Source organism: Poeciliopsis prolifica, unplaced genomic scaffold, assembly GCF_027474105.1.
Source record: "Poeciliopsis prolifica strain line A6 unplaced genomic scaffold, Auburn_PproV2 SCAFFOLD160, whole genome shotgun sequence".
Lineage (NCBI taxonomy): Eukaryota > Metazoa > Chordata > Actinopteri > Cyprinodontiformes > Poeciliidae > Poeciliopsis > Poeciliopsis prolifica.
Window position 1 is genome coordinate 277,501 of NW_026562535.1, and position 21,304 is coordinate 298,804.

Below are 21,304 nucleotides of genomic sequence, written 5' to 3' on the forward strand. Positions count from 1 at the left end.
GAATTAGAGTAATAAGGTTGATGCTAGCATGTGTTAAGAATTAAAAAGAGGAATAACTTGATTTAGCTCGTTAATTTATTCCTCTTGTCCTGGATTCCTGTGTTTCAATATATGTGCAGGAGAAAGAGCAATCATACGACGTCAGACTTCAGATATCCAGAGTTTTATCCAGAGAAATCAATGCAAGAAGAATATTACAATAAGCATCTCACCTAGATCATCAAAAGTCCAAGACATGACGAAACAGAAACAATTAACTGAGTAAAAACAGAAACAGAAACAAACAAAAGATGCATCTTCTGGGAAACTCTCACTCAGCACAAAGAGATTTGAACTTCTGCTGTAAAACAAACCATTTTATAAGAATGTGTATTCTCTTCATTTAAATATATGCATTAGGAGGTGTGTTTTCCTCAGTGGGGTCTGTCTTAGTATTAATTTTATTACCTCCTGCTAAAGAACCCAAAGGCAGATATATGGATCGTCCAACTGGGTCTCTGCCGTACCAGGCGTCTCCCTGCAACTCTCCCTGAGCTAAATTACTTCCTCTGTCTGTTTTAGTTTTCTGCCTCAAATGATTCAACAAGAACGTAGTTTGTATTTTTAACCAAGCTTGCACAAAATGTAATGCTAAATAATGACGATAAGTTTGGATCTAAGAAGTAACTAATTCAAAACATGCTTAAAGAAATATATTTAATTCTAATATAGATAAAATTATTTATAAAAAGTTTTAAGATCCTAGTGAACTTTTGAACCACACTAAGGAATTTGTTAATTGTCTGGCAGACAGACTCCCTGTCTAAAGAGAGTTAAGGAAGTCTCAGTCTGTCTTTCTTTAAGATCCTCCCTATAGGATTTATATAAGTTCAGAGTGATCAGTTGTTTTAGTTTGGATCTTTATCTAAGTTTGTCTTAATGTAAAGGTTAGCCTGTGTGCTATTGTGCTCATTTAAAATTCTATTTCAACACATGTTAGCATTAGAACGTTGATATTAGCATCATTTATGCTAATATCAAGATGATATCAACGGGTCGTATCATGTTGGCATTTATATTAGCATGTTAGCTTTAGAGCGTTGCTATTAGCTTGAGTCCTCTTGCTTCCTCGTCCTCAGAGGATGGAAGTTCTCCATGGCAACGCAGGTGGCGCTGCAGAACTCCGGCTCTTACTCCATCGGTCAGTTCCAGTCCCGCATGATCAGGTGAGCGGCAGGCCGGCACTTGATTGGCTGCGTGTTCGTAGCGGCATGTTAATACATTTTCTGAACCAGGTGGACCAAGCTGCGCATCAACATGGTTCCCGCCACCATCCTGGAGCCTGTCTCTGAGTGCTTCCTGGCCAGCCTCATCATCGGCTGGGCCGCACATCACGTCTTCAGGTACGGCCGATCGCAGGGCGGGGCGGGGCGGGGCGGGGCGGGGCTTCGAGCTGAGGCAGGAGACTCTCTTTTCTGATTGGTCTGTTTGCTGCAGGTGGGACATGATGGTCTTCTTCATGTGTCACTGCCTCGCCTGGTTCATCGCCGACTACGTCCAGCTGACGGGAGTCCAGGTGAGTCAAAGGTCAAAGGGTGTGAGTGTTGGCGTTGTGATGGGCTAGCTGACCGATGACCTCACCTGCAGGGCGGCGCCCTGAGCTTCTCCAAGCTGGACTTCGCTGTGGCGTGGTTCATCAGGGAGTCCATGTCGGTGCAGATCTTCCTGTCGGCGCTGTGGGACCCCACCATCAGCTGGAGAACGGGTCGGTACCGGCTCCGCTGCGGTGGCACCGCCGAGGAGATCCTGGATGTGTAGTTACCATGGTTACCAGCCGCCCGCCTGGCAGAGGCGGCAGAGACTGTTGGATTTTTATGAGGCAGTCTGTGTGCGTTTTTTAACTATTTATGTTGGTGCTAAAAATAAAACCAGTCAATCACAGCGCAGCACCGAAGAATAACACGCCTGAGCTCTGATCAGCCAATCAGGACAGAGTACCAGCCACTCTGACTTCTCATTGGTCCCCACTGCTTTTTTTTAAACTTCCAGGACATCAGAGCAGAGACTTTTACTTTGAAATCCACAGGAAATCTGATACACCTCCGATCAACTGATGTGACTTTAAGCGCCTCTGCTGGTCCTGTCACATATGGGTCTGAAAAAAATTCAACAGGGGTCAGAGTAGTCGACCAATCAGAGACCAGCAGCTCTGTAATTAAATGATTCCTTTATTATGAAGGTCCAAACGTTTCATCACAACTGGACCAAAACAAGAAAAGGCGACACATTTCTCTGCAGCTGCAGTCCGTCACGCTGTGTGTGTGTGTGTGTGTGTGTGTGTGTGTGTGTGTGTGTGTGTGTGTGTGTGTGTGTGTGTGTGTGTGTGTGTGCGCTCAGCCTCGGGTGTTCAGTGATGACATCATCGGCTGTCGGATGAACCCCGTCTGAATGGTTGAGTCTTTTTTGTATATTTTGTTTTTCTGTTACAAACCTGCTGGAAATGGACCAATCACGGACCAGGACAATAACCCGCTTCCTGTCAGCGGTCACGCCGTGATTGGCCGATGGGAGAGGTTGTGGGCGGGACTTTAACAGATGCACGGCAGCCATTGGTTGTAAGGTTTATTTATTTATTCATGCTCCAAATTCCTGTCACACCTTCAGAATAAATAAAGATTTAACAAACTTTATGTGTTGGGAGTCCAGACTGACCCCCCCTCCCATCATGCAACAAGGCCCCGCCCACAATGACGTTACATTCATCACACATTCACAAAGTTTCAAAATAAAAGCCCACCAGGCTCAGACAAATTAAATGGTAACGAAATTACAAATTAAATAATTAAATTCAGGAGGCCACAAAATTATTTTCATGTATGTTTATATTTTTTATAAATGATTTTTATCCATGACAGAACATCAGTTTTTATTTGTATTAAAACTGAACTTGATTCAGATCCAGATGGCGAAATGGATTATGATAATCCAGATTATTTAGATCATATCACAGCAAATAGTGATAAAACGTGTTTTGCCTGGATGTAGTCATATTTCTGCTTATTTCCTGGTTTATGAGATCATTAAAGCAGATTTTTTATTAGTGGACTTCCTGTTTCTCTATCTTTAACAGCTTTTAGTGTTTTTCTTTCAGCAGGAAATAAATCTGAGATTAAGAAATAATTGGAACGTTATTCGTCAGGTTCTGGTCTCACCAGGCCTGACCAGAACCTGATAAGAAGTGATGTCATAGTGGGAACAGGTCGCCTCAATGTAAAGGCACAGAAACGTTGGCTTGGTTTAACCCCTCCAGACATGGAGGCGGTGCTGACCTTTGACCCCTGAGCTGGCCAGATGGATTGTTGCTCAGTTTTCAACATGTAAACACACACAAACACACACACACACACACACACGGGCGGGGCTTCAACAGCATCACGTTTTACAGTATAAATAGAGCCGACATTAAAAACCTCCCAAAACAGCAGAAACACACCAGACAGTCACACAGAGCGCCCCCTGCAGGCCGTAAGAAATCTGAAAAATAAGGCACAAAAGACGGAGAGCCCGAAGATCCACAGCAGGAATAATAACAAAATGATGATGATGATGGTCAGACAACAGGGGGAGGATGACGAAGAGTTCAAACAAAACTGTTTCAGTTCAAAAGTTTCAGCAGGAACCAAAACATCTGCACACGTTTCCGGTTCTCCTGGGCCTGACTCCGTTACCCACAATGCTCTGCTGCCGCCGCTCAGGAATGTGCTCAGGAACATCCGTAACCATGGCGACGAGGCCCAGCCCGGCCGCCGGTCCGCCCCCCTCGGCTCGGGAGGCCCTGCCGTCCGATTGGCCGCTGGGCGGCAGGGGCGGGGTCAGATGGTGGACTTGGAGAAGGAGACGCGGAGGTGCTGGTTGTGGTCCAGCTGCTGGTCGTGAAGGGCGATCAGCGCCTCCACCGCCTCCTCCACCGACGCCAGCTGCAAGAGCGCCATCTTCCTGTCTTTCCTGGAGATCACAGGAAGTGACATCACCGCTCATGGACAAGACACAGGAAGACATGGAACTGTACGTACTGGAAGAACTTGAAGGCCTTGACAGCAAAACCTCTGGAGGAGAACAGGTCCTTCAGCGCGTCTTCGGCCACCGACGACCTGGACACACACAGGAAGACGGTCCTCACAAAGCAGCAAAAACACACAAACACACACAGCAACAGGCAGCCAGTGGGCGGGCCCCAGCAGGCAGCCAGTGGGCGGGGCCCCAGCAGGCAGCCAGTGGGCGGGGCCCCAGCAGGCAGCTAGTGGGCGGGGCCCCAGCAGGCAGCCAGTGGGCGGGGCCCAGCAGGCAGCCAGTGGGCGGGGCCCCAGCAGGCAGCTAGTGGGCGGGGCCCCAGCAGGCAGCCAGTGGGCGGGGCCCCAGCAGGCAGCCAGTGGGCGGGGCCCCAGCAGGCTAGTGGGCGGGCAGGGGGCCCCAGCAGGCAGCCAGTGGGCGGGGCCCCAGCAGGCAGCTAGTGGGCGGGGCCCCAGCAGGCAGCCAGTGGGCGGGGCCCCAGCAGGCAGCCAGTGGGCGGGGCCCCAGCAGGCAGCCAGTGGGCGGGGCCCCAGCAGGCAGCCAGTGGGCGGGGCCCCAGCAGGCAGCCAGTGGGCGGGGCCCCAGCAGGCAGCTAGTGGGCGGGGCCCAGCAGGCAGCCAGTGGGCGGGGCCCCAGCAGGCAGCTAGTGGGCGGGGCCCCAGCAAGCAGCTAGTGGGCGGGGCCCCAGCGGGCAGCCAGTGGGCGGGGCCCCAGCAGGCAGCTAGTGGGCGGGGCCCCAGCAGGCAGCCAGTGGGCGGGGCCCCAGCAGGCAGCTAGTGGGCGGGCCCCAGCAGGCAGCGGGGCCAGCAGGCAGCCAGTGGGCGGGGCCCCAGCAGGCAGCCAGTGGGCGGGGCCCCAGCAGGCAGCCAGTGGGCGGGGCCCCAGCAGGCAGCCAGTGGGCGGGGCCCCAGCAGGCAGCCAGTGGGCGGGGCCCCAGCAGGCAGCCAGTGGGCGGGGCCCCAGCAGGCAGCCAGTGGGCGGGGCCCCAGCAGGCAGCCAGTGGGCGGGGCCCCAGCAGGCAGCCAGTGGGCGGGGCCCCAGCAGGCAGCCAGTGGGGGGGGGCCCCAGCAGGCAGCCAGTGGGCGGGGCCCCAGCAGGCAGCCAGTGGGCGGGGCCCCAGCAGGCAGCTAGTGGGCGGGGCCCAGCAGGCAGCCAGTGGGCGGGCCCCAGCAGGCAGCCAGTGGGCGGGGCCCCAGCAGGCAGCCAGTGGGCGGGGCCCCAGCAGGCAGCTAGTGGGCGGGGCCCCAGCAGGCAGCCAGTGGGCGGGGCCCCAGCAGGCAGCCAGTGGGCGGGGCCCCAGCAGGCAGCCAGTGGGCGGGGCCCCAGCAGGCAGCCAGTGGGCGGGGCCCCAGCAGGCAGCCAGTGGGCGGGGCCCCAGCAGGCAGCTAGTGGGCGGGGGCCCCAGCAGGCAGCCAGTGGGCGGGGCCCCAGCAGGCAGCCAGTGGGCGGGGCCCAGCAGGCAGCCAGTGGGCGGGGCCCCAGCAGGCAGCCAGTGGGCGGGGCCCCAGCAGGCAGCTAGTGGGCGGGGCCCCAGCAAACAGCTAGTGGGCGGGGCCCCAGCAGGCAGCCAGGGCGGGGCCCCAGCAGGCAGCTAGTGGGCGGGGCCCCAGCAGGCAGCAGTGGGCGGGGCCCCAGCAGGCAGCTAGTGGGCGGGGCCCAGCAAGCAGCTAGTGGGGGGGCCCCAGCGGGCAGCCAGTGGGCGGGGCCCAGCAGGCAGCTAGTGGGCGGGGCCCCAGCAGGCAGCCAGTGGGCGGGGCCCCAGCAGGCAGCTAGTGGGCGGGGCCCAGCAGGCAGCCAGTGGGCGGGGCCCCAGCAGGCAGCCAGTGGGCGGGCCCCAGCAGGCAGCCAGTGGGCGGGGCCCCAGCAGGCAGCCAGTGGGCGGGGCCCCAGCAGGCAGCCAGTGGGCGGGGCCCCAGCAGGCAGCCAGTGGGCGGGGCCCCAGCAGGCAGCCAGTGGGCGGGGCCCCAGCAGGCAGCCAGTGGGCGGGGCCCCAGCAGGCAGCTAGTGGCCGGGGCCCCAGCAAACAGCTAGTGGGCGGGGCCCCAGCAGGCAGCCAGTGGGCGGGGCCCCAGCAAGCAGCTAGTGGGCGGGGCCCCAGCAGCTAGTGGGCGGGGCCCAGCAGCAGCAGTGGGCGGGGCCCCAGCAGGCAGCCAGTGGGGGGGGCCCCATCAGGCAGCCAGTGGGCGGGGCCCCCAGCAGGCAGCCAGTGGGCGGGGCCCCATCAGGCAGCTAGTGGGCGGGCCCCAGCAGGCAGCCAGTGGGCGGGGCCCCATCAGGCAGCCAGTGGGCGGGGCCCCATCAGGCAGCTAGTGGGCGGGGCCCCAGCAGGCAGCCATGGGCGGGGCCCCAGCAGGCAGCCAGTGGGCGGGGCCCCAGCAGGCAGCTAGTGGGCGGGGCCCCAGCAGGCAGCTAGTGGGCGGGGCCCCAGCAGGCAGCTAGTGGGCGGGGCCCCAGCAGGCAGCTAGTGGGCGGGGCCCCAGCAGGCAGCTAGTGGGCGGGGCCCCAGCAGGCAGCCAGTGGGCGGGGCCCCATCAGGCAGCCAGTGGGCGGGGCCCCATCAGGCAGCTAGTGGGCGGGGCCCCATCAGGCAGCCAGTGGGCGGGGCCCCAGCAGGCAGCTAGTGGGCGGGGCCCCAGCAGGCAGCCAGTGGGCGGGGCCCCATCAGGCAGCCAGTGGGCGGGGCCCCATCAGGCAGCCAGTGGGCGGGGCCCCATCAGGCAGCTAGTGGGCGGGGCCTTACGGGATGTTGGACAGGTGCAGCGTTGCTGAAGGAGGAAAGATGTTGTTGAAGTTCTTGGAGCCGGGCTTCTTGAAGCGGTGGAGGGCGGAGCCTGAGAAGTCCTGCGTCAGCGTCTGCTCCTCTGGCCCGCCCCCCGCGCGGCAGCTGCACCATGGGGTGCCTGGACAGGGTCACCCGGATCACGTTTCCATGGAGACGCTGGCCGTTCAGGTGGCTCATCGCTGCAGAGAGAAAAACCTGAATATCATTCAGAAATATTTTATTTCATTTTATTTTTTCAAAATTAATATAATAAACTTTACAAAATACATTTAGGACACATAGAGAGGAAAATTATTCCCCAAATTTTAATATTTCTGTTCTCGTCGGAATAAATCCAGAAATCGTCCATCCAGAGACAAACTCAATGAAACCGGCACAACCAGGACGCGCTTATTAAAACACGACTGAATTTTAGGGACAATAAATAAATTTGATCAGAGCTGATTCTGACCGAGCTGCGCCTGCGTGGCGTCGCTCATCTGGACCAGCGCGTTCTCCTTCTTGTTGAACAGGATCTTGACTCGCTGGACGTCGCCATAAACTCCTGAAACACACAGATCGCAGGTCAGGCTCCCCCTGCTGGGCGAAGCCGGGATGACGGCAGCCAGTCTCACCAAACAGGATGAAGAGGCAGTGGGGGGAAACTCTGTGGACACAAAAACATGTAGGTCAGAGCGCTGCGCTCTCATTGGTCACCTACTGCATCCCCGTGTGACCTCTCACCTCTGGGTCCAGGTTAGACACTAGCAGCACTGAGTGGCCCGCAGGGGGCGCCACCTGCATCGCCATGCGAGGAGGGGACATCAGCGAGCCGGGGACCGCCGTCATTGGGAGACCTGGGGACGAGCGCACAGGTGAGACAGTAACCAGTTGGCGCCCCCTGGTGGGGCAGGTCAAACATTTAGAATTAAATATTCTTTATTTTAATTACTTTCACATCAGACATTAGTGAAGAAATTTCACCCAGTGATTATGAAATTCAAATTAGAAAGTCATCCTGATTTACTTAAAATATAAACAGTTTGGACTTCAGTGACATCTAGTGGCTCTGAGAACAAACTGCAGCGAAGTGCTTGAATAGCCTCAGTGATGATTGCAGGTGATCGATGCCCCGCCCACCTGCAGGTCATGTGACTCACCCGTGTGCTGGTGGAAGGAGGGCGGGAACGCTGCGGCTCCATATGGTGGCAGAGCTACACCTGAAACACACAGGTGGAGCGGAAGCCCCGCCCACAGACAGTCAGCGAGAGTGGACGCCTGCTGGCCGGGCAGGGAAGTGCGGCAGGCTCCACCCACCCAAAGGCGGCGGCGGTGGCGGCGCCGGCCGGGTCCAGCTCTCCGCTCGGCAGGTCGGCTCTGGTGAAGTCGCGGCTCTTGTCGTTGTTGTACTTGACGTTGAGCGCGCTCAGTTTGGAGAAGTCGATGCGCAGCGTGCAGCAGCCGTTGTAGATGTTCTGGCCGTCCAGAGACTGAAACACAGCAGCGATTGGTGGGCGGCGCCCCCTGCAGGCCGCCCACTACATGCGTCAGTGTGACTGCGACTCACCGCCTTGGCGTGCTGAGCGTGGACGGCGTCGCTGAACTGCAGCAGAGCCTGGAACTGGTTGTTCCTGGTGAAAGTGATGATCTTCAGGACGGAGCCGAACTTACTGAAGATCTGATCCCGACACAAAACCAAACAAATAAAAACATCAATAAACAAAGAGAAGAAACCAGTCACACGGTGCGGCTGCAGCGCTGCTGCGGCCCGCCGACCTGCTGCAGGACCTCCAGGGTCACCGGGTAGAACAGGTTCTCCACGATGATCCTCAGAACGCGCTCGGCGCCGGGATTAAGCCCCGCCCTCTGACGACCCATGTTCCCAGAATGCACTGCTGCCGTGCTGATGGCCTGCAGCGCCCTCTGCTGGTATGAAGACAGATCACTATCTGAGGCTCCGCCCACTCTGTTGTTGCTCACAGTAAAGTGGGCGGGGCCTCTTCACCTGATTGGTCAGATTGTCTGTTTTCAGCTCTCTGTGGGTGGAGTACTGAATGAAGACTGGCTGGTTCCTGATGGTGGGTGGGGCTGAGGCGTAGTAGTTCACCATGGTAACGGCTGCTTCCTCTGACGCCATCTCAAGAAACGCCTGAAAAAAAACACATTTATCATTTATAGAAAATTATTAGTTATAATCCTTCAGTGTAAATAAGACGAATCAACTGGATCCAGTTACCTGGTTTTGGTTCTAGTGGGTCCAGTTACCTGGTTTTGGTTCTATGGGTCCAGTTACCTGGTTTTGGTTCTAGTGGGTCCAGTTACCTGGTTTTGGTTCTAGTGGGTCCAGTTACCTGGTTTTGGTTCTATGGGTCCAGTTACCTGGTTTTGGTTCTAGTGGGTCCAGTTACCTGGTTTTGGTTCTATGGGTCCAGTACCTGGTTTTGGTTCTAGTGGGTCCAGTTACCTGGTTTGGTTCTATGGGTCCAGTTACCTGGTTTTGGTTCTAGTGGGTCCAGTTACTGGTTTTGGTTCTAGTGGGTCCAGTTACCTGGTTTTGGTTCTATGGGTCCAGTTACCTGGTTTTGGTTCTAGTGGGTCCAGTTACCTGGTTTTGGTTCTAGTGGTCCAGTTACCTGGTTTTGGTTCTAGTGGGTCCAGTTACCTGGTTTTGGTTCTAGTGGGTCCAGTTACCTGGTTTTGGTTTCTATGGGTCCAGTTACCTGGTTTTGGTTCTATGGGTCCAGTTACCTGGTTTTGGTTCTAGTGGGTCCAGTTACCTGGTTTTGGTTCTATGGGTCCAGTTACCTGGTTTGGTTCTAGTGGGTCCAGTTACCTGGTTTTGGTTCTAGTGGGTCCAGTTACCTGGTTTTGGTTCTATGGGTCCAGTTACCTGGTTTTGGTTCTAGTGGGTCCAGTTACCTGGTTTTGGTTCTAGTGGGTCCAGTTACCTGGTTTTGGTTCTATGGGTCCAGTTACCTGGTTTTGGTTCTAGTGGGTCCAGTTACCTGGTTTTGGTTCTAGTGGGTCCAGTTACCTGGTTTTGGTTCTAGTGGGTCCAGTTACTGGTTTTGGTTCTATGGGTCCAGTTACCTGGTTTTGGTTCTAGTGGGTCCAGTTACCTGGTTTTGGTTCTAGTGGGTCCAGTTACCTGGTTTTGGTTCTAGTGGGTCCAGTTACCTGTTTTGGTTCTAGTGGGTCCAGTTACCTGGTTTTGGTTCTATGGGTCCAGTTACCTGGTTTGGTTCTATGGGTCCAGTTACCTGGTTTTGGTCCTCAGTGTGATCAGTTTGGAGACTCTGCCGAAGGGAAGTGCCAGGTCGACCACTTCCTGTTCAGAGGTGTCAGCAGGTAGCTGCCGCAGGTGCAGCACTGGAGAAGGGACACACTGAGCGCGCTCAGAAACACACAGCCTATCAGTGCCATCCACTGGAGACAAAGGAACAGGTGAGGAGACACCTGAAGGTGAAGACAGAGGACAGGAGGAGGCTGAAGATGGACGACTCACCTGTGGACAGGTGGGCGGAGCTCATGTTCTCACAGCAACCAACAGGTGTTCTGAGCGTTGACTCCTGCAGGTGAACACACAGGTGAGTCATTGACTGCATCAGCAGCAGACCTTCTGTCAGATTCTGATCGGGTTCTGATCTGTCAGATAATCCTGCTTCCTGGACCCGGCTGGATCGATGAGGGTCCGGTTCGGCTCATCACAAACTGGCAGCAATGGGTTTGGACCCATTTTGACCAGGTGACTGAGACCTAATGGAACCTTCAGAACCAGAAACCGGCCACGCCCCCTCCAACAGCTCACCTGTGAGACTCCGCCCACACGGGTCGGAACCACTTTATTCACCTGCTAGGACCCACAGAGAGGTTCCGGTTCAGTTCTGTGGTCCTGGAGAACGTTCTTCTTTCACAGTCAGGTCCGAACCGGAACCAGGTAAGGGTTATGAACCCAGTCAGATCAGAAACCGCCAGGACCCGGATGTTTTCTCCTCCAGTAACTACCTGATGCCTAACTGGTTCAAACTGGTTTGACTGGAGCCCAGTCTACAACCTGATCACATCTATAGTCTCATCTGAGGGCGAAGCATCGCGAGATTTTAGCCAGTCAACCTAACACTGTTTGTTCACCAAACTCCGAACCGAGAAAAGAGCGCGAGCGCCAGCAGGGCCAGGTAAACAGCAGCAGAACCGGGGGGCGGGGGGGCCTCAGCCAGCGGGAAGCACGAGACGCGGGTTTCGGGAAGGTTCGGGAAGGTTCGGAATGGGCCCCTGTTCTCACCGGTCCATGGTCCGAGAGGAGAGAAGGCGCAGGATGATGATGAGGAGGAGGAAGAAGCGCTGTTTTGGTCCGCGAGCCTCAGCCGCTGCCAGAGACCCGCGAGCTCACTTCCTGGTTGGTGACGTCACTGGACAACATGGCGGCGGGTGGGCACGCCTCAGTAATAAAAATAAAGAATAAAGACCAGAAAATGCAAGATATCTATTAAAATAAAAAGCACATTAAATCTTAATGAAAGACAACATTGAGGATAACATATCAAACAAGATAATGACAATAAAAACTGTAAGTACATTATAATTCTTATAAAATTTTCTACACAAAATCACATTTTATTGAAATCTCTAGAAAAAAATAAAAAATTCATGAAAAAATATACAATTTTTCAACAAAACGATGAACTTCACATTAAAATATAAAACAATAATTCACTAAAATTGTACTTAAGAAATAATTAACATAAAGATTTAAAACACTACAGAAAAACTGAAGCAGCAATAATATATTAAGGAAGAGAAATCTGAAGCAAAACAAGAACATAATTTTGAAAGAAAAAGATCAAATTCAACATAAGCTATTAAAAACCTAATTGTATAATTTACAGGCAAAACTGATAAGAAATAAAATAGATGCAATTATACGTTTTGAAATAAAATTGACTAAAAAACATAAAAAAATCATAATTCAAATATTTGGGATAGAAATAAGCAAAAATAAATACAAATACGTAAAACTAGAGCAAGAAGTAAGTGATACAAAATAAAAATATAAAAACGTACAGAAATATCTGAGCCTGCTGTGTCATGTTTGGTTTGATGTTATATTTTTGTATTTCTGTGTATGTATTTGTAAAAGTGCTTCTTCCGCTTGAAATGTATAATTTTGATTATTTACATTTCTAATTTTTTAAATTTTAGTTCTTAAAATTTCATTTTGCTGATCATTTTTATTTAAATGGTTTAATCTTTGTCTGATTAAACCATTTCCAATATTAACTGAGATCTAGTGACCATTTGCCTTTTTCCCAAAAATACCATTTTATTCAAATAATTTCTCTGATGGATAATTTTGACTTCATAGTTAACTTTAACTGAGTAAAAACGTTAAAGTTGTGCTGCTCTTACTGTTTTATCAGGAATCGTCTCATTGCTTGCTGGGCTTTAAAGCTGCAGCTCAGAGAAGAACCAGAGGCTGGTTGAGTTCAACCCTCCTTCTTGAGTTTCATGCTTTATGGAAGAACTTGATCATATTTACGGAAGGGAAATTATTCTGGTAATAATGAATTTATTTTAACTACATATGAGCCATTCTTGCGACAGGCTGGTGACCTGTCCAGGTCCAATGTCCTCACCCGGAACATTGCCTGGAGAGGCAGCAGCAGCTTCCGAACAGAAAATGGATGGATGGATGGATGAATGATGGACGGATGGACGGATGGATGGATGAATGGACGGACGGATGGATGGATGGATGATGGACGGATGGACGGATGGATGGATGATGGACGGACGGACGGATGAATGGATGGATGGATGGTTCATCGTCCGACACACAAAAACTTACAGAAATAATTTAATTTATTTCCCTTTTGGATTAATAACGTATTTTGGAATTTGAACCTTTTGCTGGAGATAAACTACAGAGCGAGAGCGACTACAGCAGTCAGGCATCCTGTTCAGAGAAGATCTTTGTTGAACAACTCGGATGTTAATACGACGTAACATCCGGTGTGACGGACGCGTGAAGTGGGTGAAAGGTGAAGAAGAGTCGCTTCTGGTGTTTGTTGGTTTTCTGCTCGGGGATCGTCATGCTGCAGAACTCGGGGTGAGTTTGTGCTCCGTGAGTTTGAGCTCCGGGTCAGAACCGGGCCAGAACCGAGTCAGAAACCAGCAGTCTGCTGGGACTCCTTACTGGTTTTACTGTGGTTTACAGGGAACGTACCAGTAAATCTGAGGTTTTCCAGAACCGAACTGACTCAGGAGCGGTTCTGATTGTAATACCGGGTTGGACCCGGTCGTGCTCCTTCTGCCGCTGACCTTTGAGCAAGGCAGTTTTAACTTGGATAAGCTCTTTGAATGAACTTTGGTTCGAGCTGTTAGCGACAGTTAACTTCTGTTAGCTTCCTGGCTAACAGCGCTTTCGTGTTTTTTCTTTTTTTAAATCAAATTCCCGGATGTTAAAGAATGTTTTGACATGAAAATGATGAATGTATTTAGACCAATAAAATTTAATCATATAGTAAATCAGACCTAGCTATTGCTGTCGGTAAAATAATTAAGAGTAAATAACAAAATGCATAATAATGGTAAAGCTCTGCTTTTATTTTAATAATTGATAATGTTTAAATTATTTTGTCTCCTGCTGAAGTTGCAGCATTTCTCCAGTGAGATTAATCCTTCCACCCAGCAGGGGGCAGTGTGACCCTCTCTCCATCAGCTCCTGGTATTTCGGGCTCCTTCCTTCCAGTTTCAGGTTCCTCCATGTTGTTCTGTGATTAGTTCTGATCCGGTTGGGCCGGGCGTCCCGTAAGGTTAGATTAGGACCAGATTATTAACATTGTTTACTAATTTTAACTGTGAGCATAAGATCCAACAACCACCAGAAAACCACGAGAGGAAGCTGCAGCACAGCCGGCGGATCTCTGTAGCAGACCAGAAGGAGAGAGTCAGTCCGGTTCTGAAAGACGGTGGTACCGCTAGAAGTAACATGAAAAGGTTGCTAACCTGGCGGCTAACACCAATGTCCTGGCTGACCTCTGACACCTGAGAGAAGTTAGTCCCCTCATTCCCCCACCTTTTTCAAAGTGGAGAAAATCGGTGTCAAACAACTCTGCGTTTGTGCAGCAAAAAGTTTTGTTTGTGCTGCTGTCACCTGTGACCTGCAGGAAGTTTGTGGTGGAGCTGAAAGGACAAGTTCAAGATGATTCTGTCATTAATGAGCCGCACAGAGCAGCAGGGTCAGTGATTGGTAGTGATTATGTCACGGAGTTGCTGTCACCCCACAGGAAGCTCGCCGGCTGCACGCTCTTCATCACGGGAGCGAGCCGCGGCATCGGGAAGGCCATCGCCCTCAAAGCCGCTCGGGACGGCGCCAACGTGGTGATCGCCGCCAAAACGGCCGAGCCGCACCCGAAGCTTCCTGGAACCATCTTCACGGCGGCAGATGAAGGTGAGGAGAGCTGCTGGATCCTTTCCAGGTCAGCCTGGTCCTTTCCAGTCTGCGTCCCATCATGACCAGTTACTGCCGTGTGTCCCAGTGGAGGCGGCCGGAGGGAAGGCGCTGCCCTGCGTCGTCGACATCCGGGATGAGCAGCAGATCGGAGCGGCCGTTCAGAAAGCCGTGGAAACGTTTGGAGGTAAAACGCCCGATTGGTTGGTTCACCATGATGTCATTTCTTAGCTGTGATATCATCACTGATATTGTTTGTGATTGGCAGGCATCGACATCCTGGTGAACAACGCCAGCGCCATCAGCCTGACGGGAACACTGGAGACGCCCATGAAGAAGGTGGACCTGATGCTGGGGATCAACCTGAGAGGAACATACCTGACGTAGGAGCACTGGGAGCACTGGGAGCACTGGGAGCCCAAATGCAATCTAATCGTTGGTTCTCCATTAGTTCTGATGTTTGAAAGTAAAGCTGGTCCATTAGCATGCTAACCTTCAGAATTAACAAAGCAAAATGGCCCTGAACAATAGATCCCAGTTCCCTTTGTTGGCCTCTATCTAAGCTACACCATAAGGAGGCGTTCGCCAACACGTCGTTACCTTCAGTGTGAGCTTTAACGTGTGTGTATGTACGCGAGTATTCTGCTAACGAGTGGCCCTTAACGAGCTGCTCTTAACGAGTGGCCCTTAACGAGTTGCCCTTAACGAGCTGCTCTTAACGAGCTGCTCTTACGAGTTGCCCTTAACGAGTTGCCCTTAACGAGCTGCTCTTAACGAGCTGCTCTTAACGAGTTGCCCTTAACGAGTTGCCCTTAACGAGCTGCTCTTAACGAGCTGCTCTTAACGAGTTGCCCTTAACGAGTTTGCCCTTAACGAGTTGCCCTTAACGAGCTGCTCTTAACGAGCTGCTGTTAACGAGTTGCCCTTAACGAGCTGCTCTTAACGAGCTGCTGTTAACGAGTTGCCCTTAACGAGCCATGTTTGTGCCTCAGGTCGAAGCTGGTCATCCCCCACCTGCTGAAGAGTCGCCGTCCTCACATCCTGAACCTGTCGCCGCCCCTTAACCTGAACCCCGTCTGGTTCAAGAACCACACCGGTAACCATAGAAACCAGATCATTCCTCCCCCTCTATGTTTCCGTGGAAACCAGCTGGAAGCCCCGCCTCCTCATCAGTAATTTGTATTGTCGTTTGGCAGCGTATACGATGGCGAAGTACGGCATGTCCATGTGCGTCCTGGGAATGGCTGAAGAGTTCAGAGGTCAAATTGCCGTCAACGCCCTGTGGCCCAGAACCGGTCAGAACGTTTAGCAGCTCCTGAGAGCGGTCCGCTAGCAGGCTCCGCCCCTTCACACTAACCCCACCCTTCTGTTACCATAGCGATCCAGACAGCAGCCATGGACATGCTGGGAGGCGACGGTATCGGGAAGCAGTGCCGTACGGCGGACATCATAGCGGACGCCGCCTACGCCGTTCTGTCCAAGCCCAAGGACTACACGGGTCACTTCCTGGTGGACGAGGACGTCCTCAAGGAGCACGGCGTCAAAGACTTTGACCAGTACGCCGTCCAGCCAGGTGAGTCCCACCTCTCACCTGGTCGACACACGGCACCATGTGATGCTGACGAAGCCTCTGATTGGTTCACAGGCAGCACCCGCTGCTGCCAGACTTCTTCCTGGACGAAGCGCCGGAGTCTCTGGTCAAACAGATGGAGCAGCACGGTGCGTACTGCTGGGTACTGCTGGGTACTTCTGGGTACTGCTGGGTACTGCTGGGTACTGCTGGGTACTGCTGGTACTGCTGGGTACTTCTGGGTACTGCTGGGTACTGCTGGGTACTTCTGGGTACTGCTGGGTACTTCTGGGTACTGCTGGGTACTGCTGGGTACTGCTGGGTACTGCTGAGTACTGCTGGGTACTTCTGGTACTTCTGGGTACTGCTGGGTACTTCTGGGTACTGCTGGTACTGCTGGGTACTGCTGGGTACTGCTGAGTACTGCTGGGTACTTCTGGGTACTGCTGGTACTGCTGGGTACTTCTGGGTACTTCTGGGTACTGCTGGGTACTTCTGGGTACTTCTGGGTACTGCTGGGTACTTCTGGGTACTGCTGGGTACTTCTGGGTACTGCTGGGTACTTCTGGGTACTGCTGGGTACTTCTGGGTACTGCTGGGTACTGCTGGTACTGCTGGGTACTGCTGGGTACTGCTGGGTACTTCTGGGTACTGCTGGGTACTGCTGGTACTTCTGGGTACTGCTGGGTACTGCGGGGTACTGCTGGGTACTGCTGGTACTGCGGGGTACTGCTGGGTACTTCTGGGTACTGCTGGGTACTGCTGGGTACTTCTGGTACTGCTGGGTACTATAGATAGTACATGGTACTATGAGATACTACAGTGCTAATCTGTAGTTTCGTGTTGCTAGGGGCAACGCCAGCCTTCAAGCGCCCCCTCGGACACGCCCCTTTCTGCCGGACCAATAGAAGGCACCTTTGACATCATCAGAGGCGTAATCAACGAGGACTTGTCAAGGCGACTCAGGGCGTGTACCGCTTTGACCTCTCAGGTAACAGGAAGTGAACGTCATATGTGGCTGCCGGTCGTCAGCGGGGGTCTTCCTGTAGCGTCTTCCTGTAGCGTCTTCCTGTAGCGTCTTCCTGTAGCGTCTTCCTGTAGCGTCTTCCTGTAGCGTCTTCCTGTAGCGTCTTCCTGTAGCGTCTTCCTGTAGCGTCTTCCTGTAGCGTCTTCCTGTAGCGTCTTCCTGTAGCGTCTTCCTGTAGCGTCTTCCTGTAGCGTCTTCCCGTAGCGTCTTCCCGTAGCGTCTTCCCGTAGCGTCTTCCTAGCGTCTTCCCGTAACGTCTTCCCGTAACGTCTTCCCGTAGCGTCTTCCGTAGCGTCTTCCCGTAGCGTCTTCCCGTAGCGTCTTCCCGTAGCGTCTTCCTGTAGCGTCTTCCTGTAGCGTCTTCCTGTAGCGTCTTCCTGTAGCGTCTTCCCGTAGCGTCTTCCCGTAGCGTCTTCCCGTAGCGTCTTCCCGTAGCGTCTTCCCGTAGCGTCTTCCCGTAGCGTCTTCCTGTAGCGTCTTCCCCGTAGCGTCTTCCTGTAGCGTCTTCCCGTAGCGTCTTCCCGTAGCGTCTTCCCGTAGCGTCTTCCCGTAGCGTCTTCCCGTAGCGTCTTCCTGTAGCGTCTTCCCGTAGCGTCTTCCCGTAGCGTCTTCCCGTAGCGTCTTCCCGTAGCGTCTTCCCGTAGCGTCTTCCCGTAGCGTCTTCCTGTAGCGTCTTCCTGTAGCGTCTTCCCGTAGCGTCTTCCTGTAGCGTCTTCCCGTAGCGTCTTCCCGTAGCGTCTTCCCGTAGCGTCTTCCCGTAGCGTCTTCCTGTAGCGTCTTCCTGTAGCGTCTTCCTGTAGCGTCTTCCTGTAGCGTCTTCCCGTAGCGTCTTCCCGTAGCGTCTTCCCGTAGCGTCTTCCCTGTAGCGTCTTCCCGTAGCGTCTTCCTGTAGCGTCTTCCTGTAGCGTCTTCCTGTAGCGTCTTCCTGTAGTAGCGTCTTCCCGTAGCGTCTTCCCGTAGCGTCTTCCCGTAGCGTCTTCCTGTAGCGTCTTCCCGTAGCGTCTTCCCGTAGCGTCTTCCTGTAGCGTCTTCCTGTAGCGTCTTCCTGTAGCGTCTTCCTGTAGCGTCTTCCCGTAGCGTCTTCCCGTAGCGTCTTCCTGTAGCGTCTTCCTGTAGCGTCTTCCCGTAGCGTCTTCCTGTAGCGTCTTCCTGTAGCGTCTTCCTGTAGCGTCTTCCTGTAACGTCTTCCGTAGCGTCTTCCCGTAGCGTCTTCCTGTAGCGTCTTCCTGTAGCGTCTTCCTGTAGCGTCTTCCTGTAGCGTCTTCCCGTAGCGTCTTCCCGTAGCGTCTTCCTGTAGCGTCTTCCCTGTAGCGTCTTCCCGTAGCGTCTTCCTGTAGCGTCCTTCCCGTAGCGTCTTCCTGTAGCGTCTTCTTCCCGTAGCGTCTTCCCGTAGCGTCTTCCTGTAGCGTCTTCCCGTAGCGTCTTCCTGTAGCGTCTTCCTGTAGCGTCTTCCCGTAGCGTCTTCCTGTAGCGTCTTCCTGTAGCGTCTTCCTGTAGCGTCTTCCTGTAACGTCTTCCTGTAGCGTCTTCCTGTAACGTCTTCCTGTAACGTCTTCCTGTAGCGTCTTCCTGTAACGTCTTCCTGTAGCGTCTTCCTGTAACGTCTTCCTGTAACGTCTTCCTGCCTGTATTAGGAGACCACAGCGGCGTCTGGTTCCTGGACCTGAAGAGCGTTCTCTGGCAGCACGGGTCCGGGTGAGCCCCCCGCCAAGGCCGATGTCGTCATGACGATGGACTCCGGCGACTTCACTAAGATGTTTGCAGGTGATTTGAAGCGACGGGACGCGCGCGCCCTGCTGATGCTGTCTCCATGGTAACGGCTACCTGCTGTGTCTGCAGGGCAGCTGAAGCCGACCATGGCCTTCATGACGGGGAAGCTACGCATCAAAGGAGACATGACGCTCGCCATCAAGCTGGAGAAGCTGATGGGCCGCATGAACAAGGCCAAGCTGTGAGGCCCCGCCCTCTGGGGAGAGGCCCCGCCCTCTGGGGAGAGCCCCGCCCTCTGGGGAGAGGCCCCGCCCTCTGGGGAGAGGCCCCGCCCTCTGGGGAGAGGCCCCGCCCTCTGGGGAGGCCCCGCCCTCTGGGGGGAGGCCCCGCCTCCTCACCATTTCTAGCTGTTCAGGTTGCCTTAACAACGGACTCACACCTCGATATAGCGCCAGCCGCTTTGGACCGTGTGGATGTTGCACAGGAACTGATTCTCTTACCGCGACTAACTGCTGATTGTGTTACCATGGGAACAGAAAATAAAGGAATTAAATGGACTCAGGTTTAGTTTTTACAGCAAAATGACAACAGAGATGGTTTAATCTGAGCAGGTGAAATGCTAACTCCAAGGCTAACTCCAAGGCTAGCTCCAGGGCTAGCTCCAAGGCTGGTTCCAGGGCTAGCTCCAAGCCTAGCTCCAAGGCTAGCTCCAGGGCTAGCTCCAAGCCTAGCTCCAAGCCTAGCTCCAAGGCTAGCTCCAGGGCTAGCTCCAAGCCTAGCTCCAAGGCTAGCTCCAGGGCTAGCTCCAAGGCTGGTTCCAGGGCTAGCTCCAAGCCTAGCTCCAAGGCTAGCTCCAGGGCTAGCTCCAAGCCTAGCTCCAAGGCTAGCTCCAGGGCTAGCTCCAAGCCTAGCTCCAAGGCTAGCTCCAGGGCTAGCTCCAAGGCTAGCTCCAGGGCTAGCTCCAAGGCTAGCTCCAGGGCTAGCTCCAAGGCTGGTTCCAGGGCTAGCTCCAAGGCTAGCTCCAGGGCTAGCTCCAGGGCTAGCTCCAAGGCTAGCTCCAAGCCTAGATCCAAGGCTAGCTCCAGGGCTAGCTCCAAGGCTGGTTCCAGGGCTAGCTCCAAGGCTAGCTCCAGGGCTAGCTCCAAGGCTAGCTCCAGGGCTAGCTCCAGGGCTAGCTCCAAGCCTAGCTCTAGGGCTAGCTCCAAGGCTAGCTCCAGGGCTAGCTCCAGGGCTAGCTCCAAGGCTAGCTCCAGGGCTAGCTCCAAGGCTAGCTCTAGGGCTAGCTCCAAGGCTAGCTCCAGGTCATCATGGGTTACTGTCAGTGGTTGTATGTGAAGAACTCACATCCATGTTCTTTATAAATATTGATACAATAAATACAAAGATGTAAGAAAGTAATAATATAGATCCCTTTCTAAATATTATGTATAATATTGTCAGAAATATTGTATGACATCATAAAGAGCTGAGCGGGCCATGTTACCATGGAAACAGTGCCGAGTGCAAAGCCCGGAGGAACCAATGAAACCAGACGATGCTGAAGCTCCGTCTGCATCACTAGATCCACTGAGGTCAGGAGGGCAGGATGGAAGGTGACCGCTGAGGCGTCCAGGTCCGGTCCGGTCCAAGTCCGTCCTCTGTGTCTCTGTCCGTCCTGCTGCTCCAATCAGTTGATGAAACAGCAGCAGAACTCCTGCGGTTCCCTGGAAACGGTTTGGACCCGGGCCAGCGCCTGTGCACTTCTGTGGAAGGAAACCAGACAAAGCGAAAGAGTTCTGAGAGAACAACAAGAGTCCGGATCCGGGCCAACATTCCTGAACAAAGACGGGCCTGCTCAGGTGGAAGGAACCGGCACCTACTGCTGGCACCACACCGGGCTGCAGAACCAACAGAACCAGACAGAACCAACAGAACCAACCAGAACCAATAAGAACCAACCAGAACCAACAGAACCAACCAGAACCAGGCAGAACCAATCAGAACCAACAGAACCAATCAGAACCAACAGAACCAGACAGAACCAATCAGAACCAACCAGAACCAATCAGAACCAACCAGAACCAATAAGAACCAATCAGAACCAACAGAACCAGACAAAACACTTTGTTTCCCTAGAAAATGTTTTTAGCTTTTGCTCAGATTCGAATCATTGAGCTCAGTAAAGAAATGATTCACGGTTTGGAGTTTTGTAGAGAATTAGCATCAAACTTCACTGATAGGTTTTTACTTTCGAGGAATTTGAGGTTTTATTTAAAACCAGTTTTACTCAAGTTTTCTTCCAGTGGTTCTGGTTGGTACTGGCCCATTTGAACAGGGTGGGACTAAGGCTACTGTCTGGACCTCTGCTCTGACCTCTGACACAGGTGGAGGTTGCTCCATCCACACCACCCACCCGAGTGGATGAGGCTTAGTGCCATCAGCTGTCAGCGGGCTGAGCAGCGCGGTGCAGAGGAGAGAGAACTGTTGGATCATCCCGTCTGACCAGAACCGCATGTTTGTTTTCCTCAGACTCGGTTTCTGAAGAACCGTCAGCCGGATGGATGAGGCGCAGTCCTTCATCTGTTCATCAAAAACAAATTCTCTGAAACACCTTTACAGGAATCAGAGACTTTAGTTCCTACTGGTGATTTCATCTGATGGATGAAGACCCTTTAAGCTCCAGGCCCCCTGCTGGCCGTTAGCAGAACTTCATGTCTTCAGCCTCAGTTTTTTTTGATTCCCAGAATTTATGCTCAT

The 21,304-nt window shown here is 53.3% G+C and overlaps 1 protein-coding gene and 2 pseudogenes across 1 annotated transcript in view; 2 read left to right on the top strand and 1 right to left on the bottom strand.

The window, feature by feature from the left end:
* LOC129356197 (ceramide glucosyltransferase) overlaps positions 1–2,664 on the top strand; it is a 6,933-nt gene extending 4,269 nt beyond the window's left edge. The window contains exons 7-10 of the mRNA XM_055025793.1: positions 1,119–1,205; positions 1,275–1,382; positions 1,477–1,555; positions 1,627–2,664. Coding sequence (XP_054881768.1) covers positions 1,119–1,205; positions 1,275–1,382; positions 1,477–1,555; positions 1,627–1,797 — 445 coding nt within the window. The 3' untranslated portion in view covers positions 1,798–2,664. The remainder of the gene's footprint in view (positions 1–1,118; positions 1,206–1,274; positions 1,383–1,476; positions 1,556–1,626) is intronic.
* Positions 2,665–3,742: 1,078 nt separating this feature from the next.
* LOC129356198 (polypyrimidine tract-binding protein 3-like) lies at positions 3,743–11,231 on the bottom strand (annotated as a pseudogene).
* Positions 11,232–12,807: 1,576 nt separating this feature from the next.
* Positions 12,808–19,125, top strand: LOC129356196 (hydroxysteroid dehydrogenase-like protein 2; annotated as a pseudogene).
* Positions 19,126–21,304: the final 2,179 nt, after the last annotated feature.